This window comes from Quercus lobata, chromosome 10, assembly GCF_001633185.2.
Source record: "Quercus lobata isolate SW786 chromosome 10, ValleyOak3.0 Primary Assembly, whole genome shotgun sequence".
NCBI classification, from domain to species: Eukaryota; Viridiplantae; Streptophyta; class Magnoliopsida; order Fagales; family Fagaceae; genus Quercus; species Quercus lobata.
The window spans coordinates 16,529,963-16,547,598 of NC_044913.1; the positions used below are offsets into that span (position 1 = coordinate 16,529,963).

The following is a 17,636-nucleotide window of genomic DNA, read 5'->3' on the forward strand; positions in this document are numbered from 1 at the left end:
ACGCAAGAGTGCCAAGAGACAAGTTGTTATGCTTATAATGTAAGGATGAAAATTGGAGTGATGTTCAAAATTGTAAAACTTGTGGAATAAGTTGTAAACAAATAGGTAGATTTTTTTTTCTCTTTTTATGAACTACCTGTCTTGTCTTTGTCTATATACTCTTTAATATAATGGTCAGGTTAATTATTCTTATTTGGTTTAAGTAGACTCTGTAATTAGCTATGTTCTAAATGTTTCTTTGTAATTTTGGGGGGAAAAAATATTACCTGCATTAACCCAGAAGAGAGAAAGAGAAAAAGAGAGAGAGAGAGGTTTCATGGACCAGTTAACAAATAGTGAGTAAACCCCACCATGTTATAACTTTTTCTAATTATAATGCATTGGTGAGGAGCCACCACCTGCTGTGGCCAGACATCAAACATTAGCCACTACACATTAAGGACACTATTAATAACCGCTCTCTATATTGATACACAAACCTCCTAATGCATGACCAATTAACCCCCCCAAAAATAATGAGGAACTGCTAAGCTACAGACTAGTGAGCACCCTCAAAGTTTTAAATGCTTTCAAGGCCACCTTCCCCAGTTTTGGAATTGCTTCCACTAAGTTAAAATTCCTTCCTTGCTGTTGGTTGCTCCCCAAGAAGTTGGGATGGCCATGAATCCATTGGAGTGGGATACCTGGCATGTGGTTTGCTCACATTTGAGTTGGGCTTAAGTGTCTGCTGGGTAACATCAGGCAATGCCTCTGGATGAATGGGGAGGACAAAGACAGCAGGTACTTGCTGTGATGAGGGTTCTACAGCAGGCAATCTGACACAGTCTCCCGGGAAATGTGACGTCAGTTCTGGTTGCTGAAATTCGGGAGGTGGTACGTTCAAGTCGGGTTTAGATTGGGCTATTCTCTCTTCTAGTTCACTTTGCAGTTTTTCAATCTCGATTTCTAGGGCAGAATTCTCCTCCCTCAGCTCATTCTTCTCAACGGTCACCTGTTCAAGACAACTTTAATTTCATATAGTTTCTTCTCAGCAATTCAAGACTTACAGGCCTCTTTTACAAAAAGGACAACGGTTGAGGGTCAGCTCAAAGTAACTAGTAGAAAATAAAAATACTACTTGAATGGATGAACTTGTGTTTCTACCACTTAAACTTGATAACCTCACAGAATAAAACTATTTACCAGAGATCAGTCAGAGATAGTTAAGGGCCTTACATAGTTAGATTCAGACAAGAGAGATGCATGCTCCTTTTTGAGGCACTCAATCTGGCTTAACAAGTCCCTCAACAGTCGAGTAGCTTCACAAAGTACAGAGGCCTTTCCACTGTTCTGTTGGGTCAGTTCTACACAAGAAAATTTTTGACATAAGTAATGATCTATCACCATGATCCATCATCACACAAAAACATCTGTTGTTTATATACTGAAGACCAAAAAGCTAATCAAGACTATAAGATTGATTAGAATAAACATGTTGACAGTGGATTTTTATAAATCTAAAACATGTGTAGGTGGCAAAGAAATATCATGAGAAGAATGGAAGTTACCAAGAGCACCAGCCAGGTCAAGAAAAAGATCATTCAAATGTTCACGCTTCAATTTCTCCCTCTCAGCTTTTTGTATTCTTTTAGGAACTTTCCCCTTATTCTTTTTGACAGGACAATCCCTGCGACACAAACAGCTTTAAGGCATCTAAACAAGGTGCCCTAGCTATTTTCATCCAAATATGCAAACCATGTGAAGCCACTTAGATGTTTTATAACCAACTAGTCTCAAAAACTTAGCATGCACACTGGTTATTGCCAAAACGTATGTTGCTAGGAAAAAGTTCTAAGCATTTAGCATCTGTAGGAATATGCCAAAGATGCCTGCTTATGCAGAACAATGCATCCACGTATAACTCAAGTGTGCTACTCCAACAAAAGTATCAAGGAAAACATAAATGAAGGGGGCATTAAAGAATGCAAAATAAAAACTAGCTAATAGTAATAGATGAAAAGATTGAGACAATGTCAAGATGTCTAAAGGTTGGTAAACAAAGATAACATATCCTGAATAGATATAGAGTTTGTTCTTCAAGTTGCATGTGATAGAAAGGTCGGTTCCTCAACTGAATCGTACCATACCATACTATGGGAGGGGTCCATACCTCTAGATTGATAGAACCCCCAGTAGCCTCATATTAACACTATGAATTAGAGCTTGACAGAAAAGGTGAATCCAGAATTTGGAGAAATCATGAAGACAATCTAAGCCAGCATAACATCACATAACCCCCCCCCCCTTTTTTTTTATAGGTAATAGACATCTTCATTAAAAAAGAGTACGTCATGTTCACAATGATGAACTGAATGTACTAGAAACAAATACAAACAAATCAAACAGAGATAGAATGCACAAAATCAAAAATAGAATAAAATTGTTAAATCAAATTGTTATTCTTCAGAAATGGGGTTGAATCAAATTGTTATTCTTATTCTTATTCTTCCTCCTTGACATGGATGACAGAAAGTTATTTACGGCAAACTAATTTCAAGTTCATATATGTTCGTCGCTTCTTTTTTCTGTCAAAGCATATTTAAGATTTCCTTCTATTTATTACACAAGCTATAATCCACCTACCACCAACTTTAATGGATATTGAAAATTTCCCAGCAGTATACTGCAAATTAACAGAGAACTCACAAATTTCTCAAAATGAATGATGGCAACTAATTGACATCAACCTTTCATTAAATTGAATACCTTTAATAAGAATAGGCTCTGGCTGTAACAGCACCTCCTCCTCTATCCCAAGAATAGGTGGAGGGTGACATCATAAATTCAAGACCCAAAGGATCTAGGTGCACCTATAACTTAACAAGTGGAAAATTACATTTTAACCTTTCATTCGTTGGGGAAGGGTTTTGTGGGAGCACCAAAAAAATTGTGTTATATTGCAATAATTTAGTAAACTCATATAACCGGTCATTTGTAAGGCATGTCCAATCCATAACATCATTCTCCTAATTAAAGTCTTACAGGTCTATACATTTTATACCCAATTGCATTTAATTTTAACAATACCTTCTCTCAAGTAAAACATTCTCTTAAATTGTAATTTGCAGTTTCATGTACACCAGTTAACAAATAGAGAAAACCAACCATGTAGTAACTACATGTGTACATTCCATACTACTCAATATGCATCATCCATCAATCTATAATTCAAGCACTAAGATGCACTGCTTAAATTACAACATATATCTCATAATTAGAATCACACTACCATCCAGCAACAAGCTTAGGATCTATAAGCAAATTACCTGTCTATGGAGTCCTCCGCCACCACATTGACCTTGTCCACCAATGGACTTTGAGCCTCTGAACTCATGCTAGTCCCAATAAATTAAAATCCAGCTAAGGATCAATCCCCTAAAATCACAAACCAAAAAATTCAAACTTTCTTGTCTTATTATTGCAGATAACTAAATAAAAAAGAATAAATGACATACACACACACGCACATGCATACATACCTATATATATACATATTATGACTGAAAAATTATCTAATTTACTATTCTACAGTATATGCATCAAACAGTTACGTAAAAAAACAGAGACTTTGTTTATTTTCCAAACATGGGTTGGTTCTTAATTCGATCAGCTTCTATTTGGTTTCTTTCCCAGAAAAGTATGTATCCTTTTCATTTTCAGTACCAAAAAAAAAAACTTTTATGGTTCATTTCCAGGAGAACCAAAAAAAAAAAAAACTGGAACCCGTTAAAGAGATGGGCAAGACTTGGGTTAATTCAAATTTGACATATTGATTGGAACCAAAATGACTAAAAAGAATCCAGTTTCTTAGAAACCAAACAGAAAAGTTGCTAAAAACCCAGAAATGAAATCACAAAACAAACCCCAAGCAAATTAAATATAACAAAAGCCACAGATCAAAAAGCAAAAGCTAACAATATGGAATTATTGATACCTGGAGATCAAAAAGAAACCAAAGGCCAGGAAGTCTACAAGTCAAACCCACAAACAGTTCCACAAGAAAACGGTCCCTAACAACCTTTCTTTTTTTTTTTCTTTTTTTTTTTGAGAAACAACCTTTCTTTATATATAAATAAATAGTACAGATGAAATGAATCGTAGAATTTTCGAGGAAATTAAGACAAAAACACAGAGACAGAGAGAGCGAGAGATGAAAAAAGAAAGAGCGTAGGTTGTAAGGCGTTTAAGGAAGAAAGAAAGAAAAAAAAATAAGAAAAAGGAAAAAGGAGTGGGCGTGTGTGGCGGGAGTGTTGAAGACACACGAGAGCGCGTGGCGGGTTGGTGCAATGAACCAGGACGTGTGTGTGTGTGTTAGTGTTTTTGTTTTGGTTTGTATGTGACCTCACACACACACACACCTCGCCATGTGCAGTTTTCCTTTCTTTCTTTCTTTCTTTGTCTTTGTCTTCTAGTTATTTGGATATGGATCCCCCCTCATGCCTAAATTCCTTTACTCCTCTTTTACTTTTTTATGTTGGAAAATGTTTTAGCTTTGGCTCCTATGCCAAAACTAATAGAAATATAAAAGAATAATGTCACACCCTTCTGGTGGTCGGAGCTAAATATGTTTAACGATCTTATTCATGGATCAAAAATTTGTTAATAGATTATTTTAGAAAAAATTTCATGGCAGGGCATGTTTGATAAGAGTATTTAAATATAGTTTTTTTTTTGTAATTCATAAAATGATGGGTCCTATACTTAAATTTATTTTTTGGATTATGTTTTTTAAATAAAGTTTTCAAGAAATCGTATCCTATATATTTATCTAAACTCTTCTATCTCTTATATTAAGAAGCTTAATTTTACCACAAAAACAAATTCTCACACCTCAAATTTAAAACTTATTGTAGGGTCACAATTTGGAGCCCAGCCCAAGAGGTATGGGGTCTTAGTCCAAGGAGCCCAGAAACAATGAATTTGTAGAGAGTGGGCTGTAGAACTAGGTTTTAGCGAGTTGGACAACGGTTAGTATAGGGCTATACAATGATTGAACACAAGTAAAACATGTCAACGTCCATAGATCTTTAGTCCGAGGAGGTTAGGTGAATATGTATTGGTCACTGTTTGAATATTATGGCCGTTTATACTGCTACAGTATTCTCTCTTCTTTTTTCTCCGTCCCCTTCCCCATGGGGACTCTCCATCTTATATAGTCTTCTTGAAGCCATCGTGGTCCTACACTTGTCGATCATCTGGATCCTTACTTGAGTGCTTGTCCCATCGGACACCCATTTTCAGCCTTCTGTGAGTTGTGGTGGCCTAGGCAGCACTGTTCATAGATCCTCTCCACATTAATGCGGCCAGAAAAGTAGTTGCAACGCATTTAATGTGGTAGCAGCAGCCTCTCCTTGGATATTTTGCGTTTCTTTCTTTCCCGTGGGTTTGTGGGGCACATCCCTATTGCTAATGCCCATTGGGGGGGTCCTTCTGATGGCCAGAGTGCATGTTTGAGTCATATTCATCATGTCAGAGGAGGCATTCCTCCTCGGACCATCCTCCAAATGCCCCTTGTCTACGAAAGCTAAGTTGGAAATCCCTTTAGCAATCATTTCCTCTCCTCGGACTTTGCTAATCGTCCCGGGTGGGCCCGAGGCCCATTATATGATTTGGGGTCTTTGCCCCTACACTTATCATTATCCAGAAAAAAAAAAAAAAATATATATATATATATATATATAGCTTTATTTCCTTATCATTATCCATACATAAAAAGAAGCAATCTACATATTTTACACGTTACTTTTTTTAATTTTTTTTAAAGCTCAAAAATAGGAATGGTCTCCCAAACACTTTTTTTGTTTTTTTTTATTTAGTATTTTGAGAATTGTTCTTAAAATTGGAAACCAAACACATACAACATAAAAATTATTATCTAAAAACTAATTTCAATTTCAATTTATTGAAAATTGTTTTTATACTATTTTGAAAACAAAAACAAAAATCCTCCAAGTAAACAAACCCTAAAAAGCTGTGAAAAAAACTAATTTTTTTTTTCTTTTCCCATCAAATGTTTTAAAAAAAATTAATAAACCAGCGTCCTCTGAGTGTCGAGAAATGTTATATTTACAACATTTTCACAATAAATTATAGATTTTTTTTGAGAAACCAATAAATTATAGATAGTATGTTATTATTGGTTCTAATTCGAATCTATTACTTAAATTACATTTTTGCCACCTATAATAACTAATAACAACATGCCACTTATGATTTTTTATAAAAATGTTATGGACATATCATTTATGTACAGGAAATAATATTTTGTATTAAAAAAGAAAAAGAAAAAAAAGAACAAATAGTGGAGCGAGACTAGTCTTTTACCCATTGGGCAAGACTATTTTATATTATATGGATTTCATGTGCATTTTATTTATTCATACCTTACAAAAATGTTTTGAAATATCTTATAAGAATAAAATTGAGACAAAAAAAGTATAAATACATATGTAAAAAACATGATAAGCTTTAATGTAAAATACAACACAAAAAAATGATAAAGATGATATATATTTTAATTTAATTTTTTTATTATATTCTAATTTAGTGTTCATTTGTGTCTAGCTTTTTTAGTTAGCTTTTAATTCTTACGTACAAATTTTTGAAACTTCATTTTTTTCTCATTTTATTCAAAATACAAGAATACTTAAGCATACTTTTAACAAAAAAAAAAAAAAAAAAACTAAATAAATTGATACCAAATATACACTTAGGGTCCGTTTGGATACAGCTGAAAACTGAAACTGAAAACTGAAAAACAGTAGCGAAATAATTTTTAAATGTGTGAATAGTATCGTGGGACCCATTTTTAATGAAAAAGTTGCTGAAAAGTGAAATTTGTGGGTCCGTAAACAGTACACGATGTGCTGTGATTGGTCCAAAAAAATTTGAAAAGTCAAAGTTTGCGGCTACTGTTCATTGAACAGTGCATGAACAGTAGCCGCAAACCCAAAACGCGTGGAAAAAAAAAAAAAAAAAAAAAAAAAATGAAAAACGCAGACGCAGGATTGGGCGAAAACGCCCAATCCAAACGCACTCTTAGTAGCATTTTTATGTTATTGATAGCATAATTTCAAAAGATATTATAAAAAGAAGCCTAATTATATATTTAATATATTAAGCAAAATGAATAGGGAGAGAGCAAGTTGAAAGTGCTAATTTTACTAGGTTGTGTGTGTTTTTTGTACTAAATAGTGACAAACCGAATGTTTAAAGCATAGGGTTCCAAATTGTGTCACACGTATTGATAATGCTTTCACTTTTCTATACACAAATGCATAAAGTGTAATATTAGAAAAGTTAGAAATGCAAAGTGATATTGCTCTAAGTACAAAGAGTAAAGTGCATTTCTTCTTTTACTAAAATACAAATTTTGACCATCTTGCTTTTTGAACCTTCTAGCTTTTTTAAAAATTATTTTTTTTTAAAACAAGTTCAAATCATGATTTCATGTTAACATGTTTAAGAAAGAATTTAGAATAATGCTTTTAACTCACAATTTTAACCTAAAAATAATGATTTCAACTTTTGTTTTAAAATTGCCACAATTTTTATAAATTTCAAAAATACAAAGTTTATTTTATTATAATTTAATGTTTCATTAAATAACTCTCACTTTTCCCAATTTCACAATTAGAGTTTTAAGGAAAAAGTTAACGAATGCTCTCAGGGTATTAGTTTAAAAAATATTTGTAGAAACTCTTTATAAGAAAAAAAGAAAAAAGAAATGAAACTTACCTTTTTATATTTCCCATAAAAATGATATTAAAATTTTCTTAAAATTTTCCATTAACAAATGTCCTAAAAACACTCATATAAAATTCAATTTTTAATTTTTTGTACAATAGATAATCTCTTCAGTCTTGAATAGTTTTACTCAATTCAAAATAAAGAAACTAGCTCTCATTCTAACATTATCAATCTCATTCTCACCTATTGATTTGTGGATCCTATTCCAACAAATATTAACTTCCCCACAAGAGGGAGTGTGGCATACACAAAGAACCATACTTATCTAAAACTTGTATTGATTAGAGAGCATGCTATTATTATACTGCAGTACTTTGTTGTCATGGTTTTGTCACACTCATACAAAGAAAGCGTGTGCTATCCACAAGAATGCATTCATCATTTCAATCCACCAATGCACAACGCACTTAAAACTATAAGCAATGGAACGGAAAAAGGCTAGCTGACCGTGCTCAAGTCATGCACATGTAGCATATTCCTCCACATACAATAGCTCACAATAACAACAATTATAGTACTCCTATATTGCTGCCAATTATCATGGAGTGATACTAATCCCATGCGCACAAAACACTATAGTTTTATATTTCACAATAGTTTTTATTATTATAAAGTTTACTATAACTTCATTCTCCTCTGGTGCAGGTGTTAACTACAAATATTTTAATACTATTAATTAGAATTGGAGAATAAGATAATAACGAAAGCACACTAAAATTAATATTATTTTTTAAAAAAATACATTTTTTAATTTTTTATGATTTTTGGAATTGGGTTTTTATTAGAATAATATTTATATTTCTTGAAACTTTCATAATAAAATTTTATTTAAAGCAGTCTATGCGAATAATATTGATGTACTTATAATGCGTTACAAAGCCAAAGCAAGCCCTTTGACGTGTAGTACATTGTTTTTTTTTTTTTGGTTGAATACGTGTAGTACTTATGTTTAATTGAAAGAAACTTTGGGCAATAAAATTCTAATAAAAATGGTATTTTTAAACTCTTGCAATTTTTTTTTTTCCACTTAGATCAAACTATATTAATAACTGCAGTATGTCGCATGCCAAAAAGAGAAAAATTATATATATATATATATATATATATATATAATATGAAAGTTGGTGTAATCAAACCTGTTATATAATATATGATATGATATTGTATATATTATATAATATAAGGCAAGATATATATAACATGTTGATTATATATACACACACATTCACTTGGTGTAATCATAACATTAAAGATGCAACTTTTATCATATATTTTTATTTACTTTTGAAGACTGACATGGAGTGAAATGATTTCCTAGCTTTCCTTCCCGGAATGAAGTTGGCTTTGGAATGAAATGATTCCCTGGCTTTCCTTTCAGGAATGAAGTTGGCTTTGGAGGTTAGGGGGGAATGAAATCGCTTGAGGAAGGGCTCTCTCTTAACCAAAATTCACTAGTGACACTTATAAGAGTACCAATGAGTTTGAGAATTGGCTACCTTTTCAGGGTGATCCATTTTTAGGGTGAGGTAGAGGGAGGATGGAGATGAAGTTAAGGTTACTTGGCATATGGCTGGTCTAGAAGATTTAAGTTATGAAAAAAAAAAATATATATATATATAAGTTCTCTATGATATCCCAAAATCTCTAGAAGAAAAATGGGGTTGAAAACCATCAAGTACTGGGGGATTTGAGTGATTTGGAGATGATGGCTTCCTTAATTTTGGGGTTTTCAATCAACAATTTAATTGGGGTTAAAAGCATACTCACAGAATATAGAAATGAGATATGGAATGTAAGACGTGACAAGATTTTCTAATATTAGGACCATCTTAAACGAAAATGTATATTAAGTACACACTTCCATCATGAAAGATCCTGTAAATCTATGAATATGCTTTTGATTTTTTTTTTAATATATATAAGTAATGAAATATGCTTTTAATTATGCTTGTCATCTTTGGAATCTTGGGTTCTTGAGCAGCCAAGTTGAAACCTGCGAATCTTCGTTCTTCCATCCAATGCAAGAGCAAGCACATCATATTCCTCCACATACCAGAGCTCAGACACCACAGCCTGAATATTCATAGGCCAAATGCCACCGTATGAGAGATAGATTTCATGCAAAAAAATCATTAAAAGAATCAAATAAGAGTTTGCAAAAACTAAGGATGTGCCTTGCCAGAAGTCTAAAAGTTGTAAACATTTGTGTGAAGTCTGTAGTCATGATGTCTAGATGGTCATGGTCAATACTTTGAAGCAATTATACTGATGGATTGGCTTCAAAAACAGAGAAGGATCAACTGCCTTTCCAGAAGAGTAACAAAAGTTGAAAACCCATCAAAGTGGAAATAAAAAAATTTTGACATGTCAATGTTGCGGTAGATTTTATATCACTAATGTGGCTATTGAGGTCATTCTTCCCTAAAGTTGATCCCAAAGCTATGCTAGGACTCTAGACGGATAACTTCTATAGGATGCTGCAGGAAAAAAAGAAGTTGCTTGGTGATCACAAGAAATGTCCATTTGAACATTTACTTCCAACGTTATTGTCAACAAGGTATCTTGAAAAGGAGAATACATCCCCAATTGGTTAAAAGTTAGAATGATTTGTCTCTGAAAATGCAAAGGAAGTGCTATAAGAATCTTCCATTCACTATAACCAAATATCTACCTTGAATGAAAGGTGCTGACATAGAGCAATTCTACCATGCAGGCACCTTTTTCTTCTTTTGTTTCTAGAATAATTTTTCAGTTTCAAAGTCAAAACTATCAAAAAATATAGGATGAAGTTTCAACTTAATTTGACAGGAAGGATAATACAGTCCCAATGATATTGACATACTGGTTGTTGCCATTATTTCAGAAAATATACGCTTTACTAATGGAAATCATTATAGTGAGTGCTAGAATGTACAATAGAAAACGACCTAGGAACATTTGTGAAAAAGGTGTACTTCAAATTGATTTGAAAGTAAAGTGGGAAACTGTAAACCCATAATCCATAATTCCATATATGTCTCAACCAGACTGGAATGTACAATATGACCTAGGTGCGATCATCAAATGGTATGCTACATTCACAAAAGACTATCAGATGACTAAGAAGTGAAGGTTACTTATACAGGGTCGCATGCAACGATTCTTCCAAATATATGCCTTAAAATTCCCATGTAGTGGAATCTTTTAACATGAGTAGAAACAGAAATTGGTGAAACTATAGCACTGCATGCTACGAAAAAAAGCCCAATTCAGCTTCAACTATGTAATTCAAAACTTCAAATATAAACTGCCAATCATAATTAAACATAAGAACTTACCTCCATTCCACGGATTTGATTGTTTAGCTTAGCAACTAGGTCATGGAAGAATTGAACTTCATCTGAAGTTTTATGCAGCTCCTAAATATGACAACAATTGCAAGAGTCAAACTTAGAACTAAGTATATAAAAGAAAATATACATGCAATTCATCTTAACATAAGAACTGACAGATGTTCCTTGAATTCTCATTTTGAATGAGATCAAAATGCCAGATTTTCCAAGACACTTGTATCAAACTTCTTACAAGTAATCAAGTAATGACCACATACACAATTTAGTAAGAAAGATTTTTTGGACTTTTACATCTGATGCCTTCTTTCCTTTAGGTATATACTATAATTTCAAGCTCAGTTGTTACTTCTGTTTTTTCCCCAAATCCTGTTACTACCAATTTCCATCCCAAAACACCTCCCATAAAATTATTATAAAAAAAGGGGTTAAAAATAAAAAACAGAAAAGATATCAATGTTACCCATAAACTAATCCATAGTTCACATCCATGAAAGTAATGCTTATTCCTTGTGCAAGTTGTCTTGCATGTGCACTAAAATGCGCTGATATCTTTTGCATTTGTATGGTGTGCCAAGTTGACATGAAAAGTATATTGCATTTCAAGCATTTGTTTCAATAGGATTCTAATAAACTAGAGCTGAGACAGCCAACGCATATACTTCTTAGTTAATTGCAATTGCCACTTTTCAGTTAAATGCACTAACCCTTTCTAGTTTCTAGTTTCTACCCAACAAAAAAAATGAGTGGTGTCAAGCACTAACTTGATCTTGACTTAAGATGAAAAAAGGAGACAGAGATACTCATGATGTAATACCATTGGAGTTGCTGTGGGGTGTCCCAGAAGCCTTGCAAATGATGTGTGAAGAATAGCAGCATCATACTGTAGCAGAAAAAGACTGCTGATTAGAAAATAGTAGCAACCACATACTCATCATTTATTGTATCACCACTTAACCTGAGGAAGAGAAGATATCCAGTTTACATCTACCAATACTATTGAATAAGGCACCAATAAGACCAGGACATAAAGATAGGACCCACCATGCAGCAGTGAGTTCCAACAAAGGATAAATCACCATCTCTTTATTTTTAAAAGCAAACCAACATTATTGGATGCATATGTCATCAGTCACTATATTCTAAAAAAAACCAGGCAGTGGCGTACCAAAAAGGTTTTCCTTAAGAGAGGCCATAGAGAAAAATATGCTCTTTTGAAAAGTGCCTAGGATAACGTCAAATTTGGGATTTGAAGTCTCTATTATTTTTGAGGGCCTCTTCTCTTTACATACATAATTTTAGAACTCAAGGCCTTGGGAAGCATACAAAGGAGTCCCAGAAAAGACATTTCAAACTTATTCTAAGAAAGGGAAATGGAATTTTTTTCAGAAAGGTCGTTCTGAACTTTTGGGGGGCCATGGCCTCCTTAGACACCAAACCAAGCATGCAAGTATCTGATAGGCTGTTAGCCATAAAGACCAGGAAAAAAGAGGTCCTATAAAATTTCATAAGTCAAGCAACAGTTACAATCATCTATTGCAAATCTTAAGAGTCAGTAGTATCCTAGTATCAATCATCAAATAATAAGTGCTGAACAATCCCTGCATGAGACATTCATATTTCATACCTCAAGCCATTGAGATTATATATATATATATATATATATATATATATTTCTAAGGATTCAACAGGAATTAAGAGATTCATATTATTCTTACAAGTTGCTTTTCTGGCGCATTTGGAAGTGCAGTCCTCAGCTTGGCACGAATGGTTATGGGATCTGTCCCAGAGATTACCTATATTAAATAATAATTCATTATATGAACTGTTGATACATCTCATTACCTACAAAAATCCTTCAGTCATTAGATTCACAGTGAAATTCTCCAAAAACTATACTATTTAAAAATTTCAGTCACACACAGAGTGGTTCCCACATAAAAGGACTTTCTTTACCTGGTTGATCTCCCTAGCTATTAACCAATCTGATGGTAACATTCATCCACTAATGGAAACAAAAGATTTGTAAGATGAAAATTCAATGCTTAAGTTTTAAAACCTTTAAATAGATAAAGCTTTGGCAAAAACATTGATATATTTCTCCCTGAGGTAAATATAAGAAGGCCAAAGTTATAGCTGACTTTTCTTTTGTCACCAAGTAATAGCTCAGCTTGAGCATTGAGTGGTGAAATTTATTATTAAAAAAAAAAAAAAAAGGGACAACAACAATTTTAAATCATAATTTCTGGCTCAGAAACCCACAAATGAAAATAAATAGAATTGTGAAAAAGAAGTTTAAAAAATCATTCTATAGGTTCTTTTGCATTTTGTGGGTTAAGAAATTTCAAGAGCTTAAGCACTGTAAGGGCAGATCATACACCACCTCCTATGTTGGACTGGTTGCTGTTTTAACTCTGCCCTCAACCCCACTCTGCCGCTCCTCATGGAGGAATTCATATTACTCAAACTAAGGAGGACACTCCAAGAAGTTGCAATATAATTGCAGCTATTACAATCACATGGGAGAATTCTCATGATTCCGTACTGAAGTGTAGTATATGGTTGTCAACTAAAAAATTAACACCACCATTCCAAAGAGCAAAGTTGCAACTCATATTGAGATGTATAAAAATTTTAGGGTAAAACCAATTTCCCTAATCTGATTTGGTCCTGTCACAATTAAGACTGCAAATTTTCAATAGCTATATTTAACCAACTAAGGTTTGGACTTAGGAATTAAATGAAATCATTACGTTTCCATCAAAAATAGGGTTTCGAATTTCAAAAATCCAAACTTTAAGGGGTGACAATATACCATTATAGCAATTGAAAAGTTTATGGTACTAAATTGTGCCAAATCACAGAGAGGTGAATAATATTTCCACAAATTGTAAACTCTGTTTATTTAAATGAAACCCTAACAATTTTATATTAGTTAAATGTAACAATTGGAAGTTTATGGTGTGATAAAGCCAAACCACAAGGGGTAATTTTCTCAAATTTTGATAGTGTGTACCTCATCTATAGCTACATCAAAAGTTAGGGGAAAGCCCAAAGAGTGTCGAAAAGTTCAGAAAGTAACCTGCCAGCAACCCAAAAGCACACCAGTTGAGGTTAAAACCACCCTGTCTAAAACAATTTTTAAAGGACAGAGATCATCCGCAACAGCATGAACAGCACTTGCTTCCACTTCTATCTGAAAAACCAAAAAAGGTCCAAGAATCAAATGATACTCCAACAAGAATTAAATAGAAACATAAGATCCCTCTAAAAGGAAGTTTACCTCATCTTCAGAAGCAGGAACAGGTGTAATATGATGTGAAGCATGAAACATGCTAAAATGGTACATGCTGGAGTTCTGAAACCAGATTGCTAAACAAAATACAAATAAGAATGCCAAAAAAAAAAAAAATGCACAAAATATAATTTTATTTAAAAATGTAACCACAACTCAAATTCAAATAACACAAGTGAAAAAGTAAGCAATTTAAAAGCTTACCTTTATCAAAGTACGGATTAAAAATATGTTTCACAGCCTCCCTGTGGCAATCAAAGCATGTGTGAAATTAAAAAATAAACTACTATATAATTGCTCCCTGCAGCAAGCATGTATTAATTTGAAAAGGAAAGAGAAAAAAAAACTATATAAAACTTCCTGTGAGATTAAGATGCTAATGTAAAAATTATGGCACTGTGATTAAAAAAAATATAAAACTGAAATTTCATCCTTTTCCCCACAGTTTTTTTACTATCTTAATAATTATGTTATTATTAAGATGCTCAAATATATATTTTTTCAGGACCGCAAACATTAATCTCATTAAACAATTTAAACCCATATTTCCACTATTCATTTTGTATTCTGAAGACTTAGGTTCATTATCTGATGAGTTTGGGATCAGTATGTAAAACGTCATCATGATTAATAGGTTTTAACGATCTAATTCGCATTTGTTTTATATAATCTTATAGATGAAAAAAAAAATGTAAATCAAAAGCACAAAAATCTTAAAATAATGCTAATTGTTTGCATAATTAATCCCATCAATGGCATCCATCATTATCAGGCCATAATGTATGCAATTACATAATAAATCCATTCAGTTATGTTGATTTTTCCGAGCAAAGATTGGAAGCTGGATGGAACCCTTTCTCTAAGTAACCCACAAAGGATGACAAGTGACTGCCCATTGCAATCACAAGGCTGCTGACAAAAAGAAAGCTGTTGATAAACAGCATTCCTCCACCCAAGAAGCATGTGAATTCAATTAATCAGAGGATAGAAAGCCATATAACAGTGGCCACCTTCTAATAAAAATTAACATGTTTGAATTAGTTTGGCCACCTCAACTTCTAAGAATATCAGACAAGTCCTAAGAATAGGGACTTGAACTTTATATGACTGCATCATTTCCCATTGTTTTCACTCTCACTAAATCGCCTAAGTTTCAATCATTTCTAAAACTAAAAACTTCCTAAATTTTCTTAGCAATAAATCACAATAAAAACAATACACAGATTCATTAAAAATAAATCATAATACATGGATCAAACATATAACAATATACAACAAACTGTAACAGCATGAATTATGAGAAAAGGAAATGCTTACGAGATGCGCACTGAGTATTCGGTGCTCAGATACAAAACATTAGCCCGTACAGGAGGGTTTGCTGCCTACACACACACACACAAAAGAGGCAATCCATCATTTGCTCACTCAATTGAAACAAGAATTAACAATGTAGTACCATGTAATCCAAAAAAAAAGCTGATTTGTTCGATTCATACCTTAAGTATGGGTGTTACATATCCATCCTTCAAAGTGAAAATATCCGAAAGTGACAACGACTGAGATGTTTCGCCTTGTTTAAGAAAAGCAGGCCCGTTCTCATCCAAATCCCTCTCCATCTTATCATACAATCTCGACCTCTGCTCGTCATTTGAAATTACAGAATCTGATGCAAGTTTCTCCCAAGTTAAACATAAACCCACAACTTGTGCATATATATATCAGCTTCTAGTAACTCAAATTAAATAAGCAAAGGGTTCGATTTGATTGATTTCTAGAATACAAATTCAATAGTGCATATATGGATATCAGCTTCTAGTAACTCAAATTTGTATAAAAATTCAAGTCTGTATAAAAATCGCAGTCCACAAATCACGCAGAAAATCAATAATAATAATGAATAAATAAATAAAAGATAGTCTGGGTTTTAGTGCATGAGGGTGATTTCCTAAATAGCATAAAGTAGAATTAAACCGAGCATCATTAAATAAGTCATTCTGGGTTTTGATTAGATTGATTAATAAAATACTAATTCAATAGTGCATATATAAATGTCAGCTTCTAGTGATCTTTTTTTTGGGCAAAAAAGAATATTAGCCGGTAAAAAGTTCAAGTCTGTATAAAAATCTTAGTCCACAAATCACACAGAAAATCAATAACAATAAACAAGTGAGAAAAATAAAAGATGGTCTGGGTTTTAATGCAAGTGGGTAATTTCCTAAATAGCATAAAGTAGAATGAAACCGACCGAGCATCATTAAATAAGCAATCGTGGGTTTTTGATTAGATTGATGAAAAACAAACTAATTCAATAGTGCATATGTAAGTATCAGTTTCCAGTAACAGAAATTTGCACAAAAAAATCTTAGCCCACCAATCACGCAGAGAATCAACAGCAACAATGAATGAATAAATCTGGGTTTTAATGCAAGTGGGTAATTTCCAAAATAGCACAAACTGGAATGGAACCAAACATCATTAAATTTGCAAATATGGGTTTTGATTAGATTGATAAAGAGAATACTGCCAAAAAAAAAAAAAGTTTCCAAAAAAAAAGAAAAAAAAATTGACCTGAAGATGAAGGTTGGTTGTGGAAAGCCATGTTGAAGAGAGAGTAGAAGAGGAAAGCAGAGGGGACAAAGATGAGAGCTACAGTTTTAGAGTGATTCTTATTCGCTATTGATCTGTGTCCTCTGATCATGATGTACTGCTATATACACCCATTGGAGAGTAAAGGGTGGAAATATTCGTTCAGTGTGAACAATGTATGGAATTTTGGATGGTAACGTATCTGAGGGGCCGCTGAACTAACCGTGAAGAAGAAGTTCAACAGTCTCACATGGACGGTTTTTTATTTTTGATTTTTTTTTTCCAGCTGGAAGCAAGTTCCTTTTTTTTTTTTTTTTTTTTTTTTTTTTATATAAATTCGTTACTGTTGATTTAATTTTCTGATAATTGATTGCCATATAAAGGCTTTACTTCTTTTAATTTCTTTGTGATTTCTTACCCTAAAAAAAAAAAAAAAGACTAGAGTTAAAGACTTCCTTGTCTATTTTATTAATTTTTAGGACAAAATTTAGTTATAAAATTAGTTGTAGTCTAACTCAGTATTTTTTTATTGGAGGTAAATTTTAACAAATCCACTATTGGATTACATCTTCTTCTTACATTTTCTATACTTATAAAATTTCTTAAAAATTAAATATCAATAGCTATGTCATTAATAA

At 32.9% G+C, this 17,636-nt stretch overlaps 2 protein-coding genes across 3 annotated transcripts; both read right to left on the reverse strand.

Moving 5' to 3' along the window:
• Positions 1–312: 312 nt before the first annotated feature.
• On the reverse strand, positions 313–4,287 carry LOC115965770 (transcription factor bHLH47). Its single transcript, XM_031085069.1, has 5 exons — positions 3,974–4,287; positions 3,306–3,414; positions 1,548–1,666; positions 1,216–1,343; positions 313–991 (listed from the first exon to the last, which is right to left on the reverse strand). Exons 2-5 carry the CDS (start codon positions 3,371–3,373, stop codon positions 611–613), a joined length of 696 nt encoding a protein of 231 aa, XP_030940929.1. The 5' UTR covers positions 3,374–3,414; positions 3,974–4,287; the 3' UTR covers positions 313–610.
• A 5,294-nt stretch (positions 4,288–9,581) lies between these two features.
• On the reverse strand, positions 9,582–17,231 carry LOC115964054. 2 transcript variants are annotated; one of them, XR_004085986.1, is made up of 11 exons: positions 16,981–17,231; positions 15,909–16,075; positions 15,730–15,794; positions 14,617–14,657; positions 14,401–14,489; positions 14,200–14,313; positions 12,836–12,913; positions 11,935–12,000; positions 11,106–11,186; positions 9,968–10,065; positions 9,779–9,861 (listed from the first exon to the last, which is right to left on the reverse strand). XR_004085986.1 is itself a non-coding variant. In XM_031083344.1 (10 exons), exons 1-10 carry the CDS (start codon positions 17,108–17,110, stop codon positions 9,727–9,729), a joined length of 966 nt encoding a protein of 321 aa, XP_030939204.1. In that variant the 5' UTR covers positions 17,111–17,230; the 3' UTR covers positions 9,582–9,726. The 2 variants fall into 2 exon arrangements, 1 of the variants encoding a protein (XP_030939204.1); XM_031083344.1 differs by lacking the exon at positions 9,968–10,065 and having other exon boundaries at positions 9,582–9,861; positions 16,981–17,230.
• Positions 17,232–17,636: the final 405 nt, after the last annotated feature.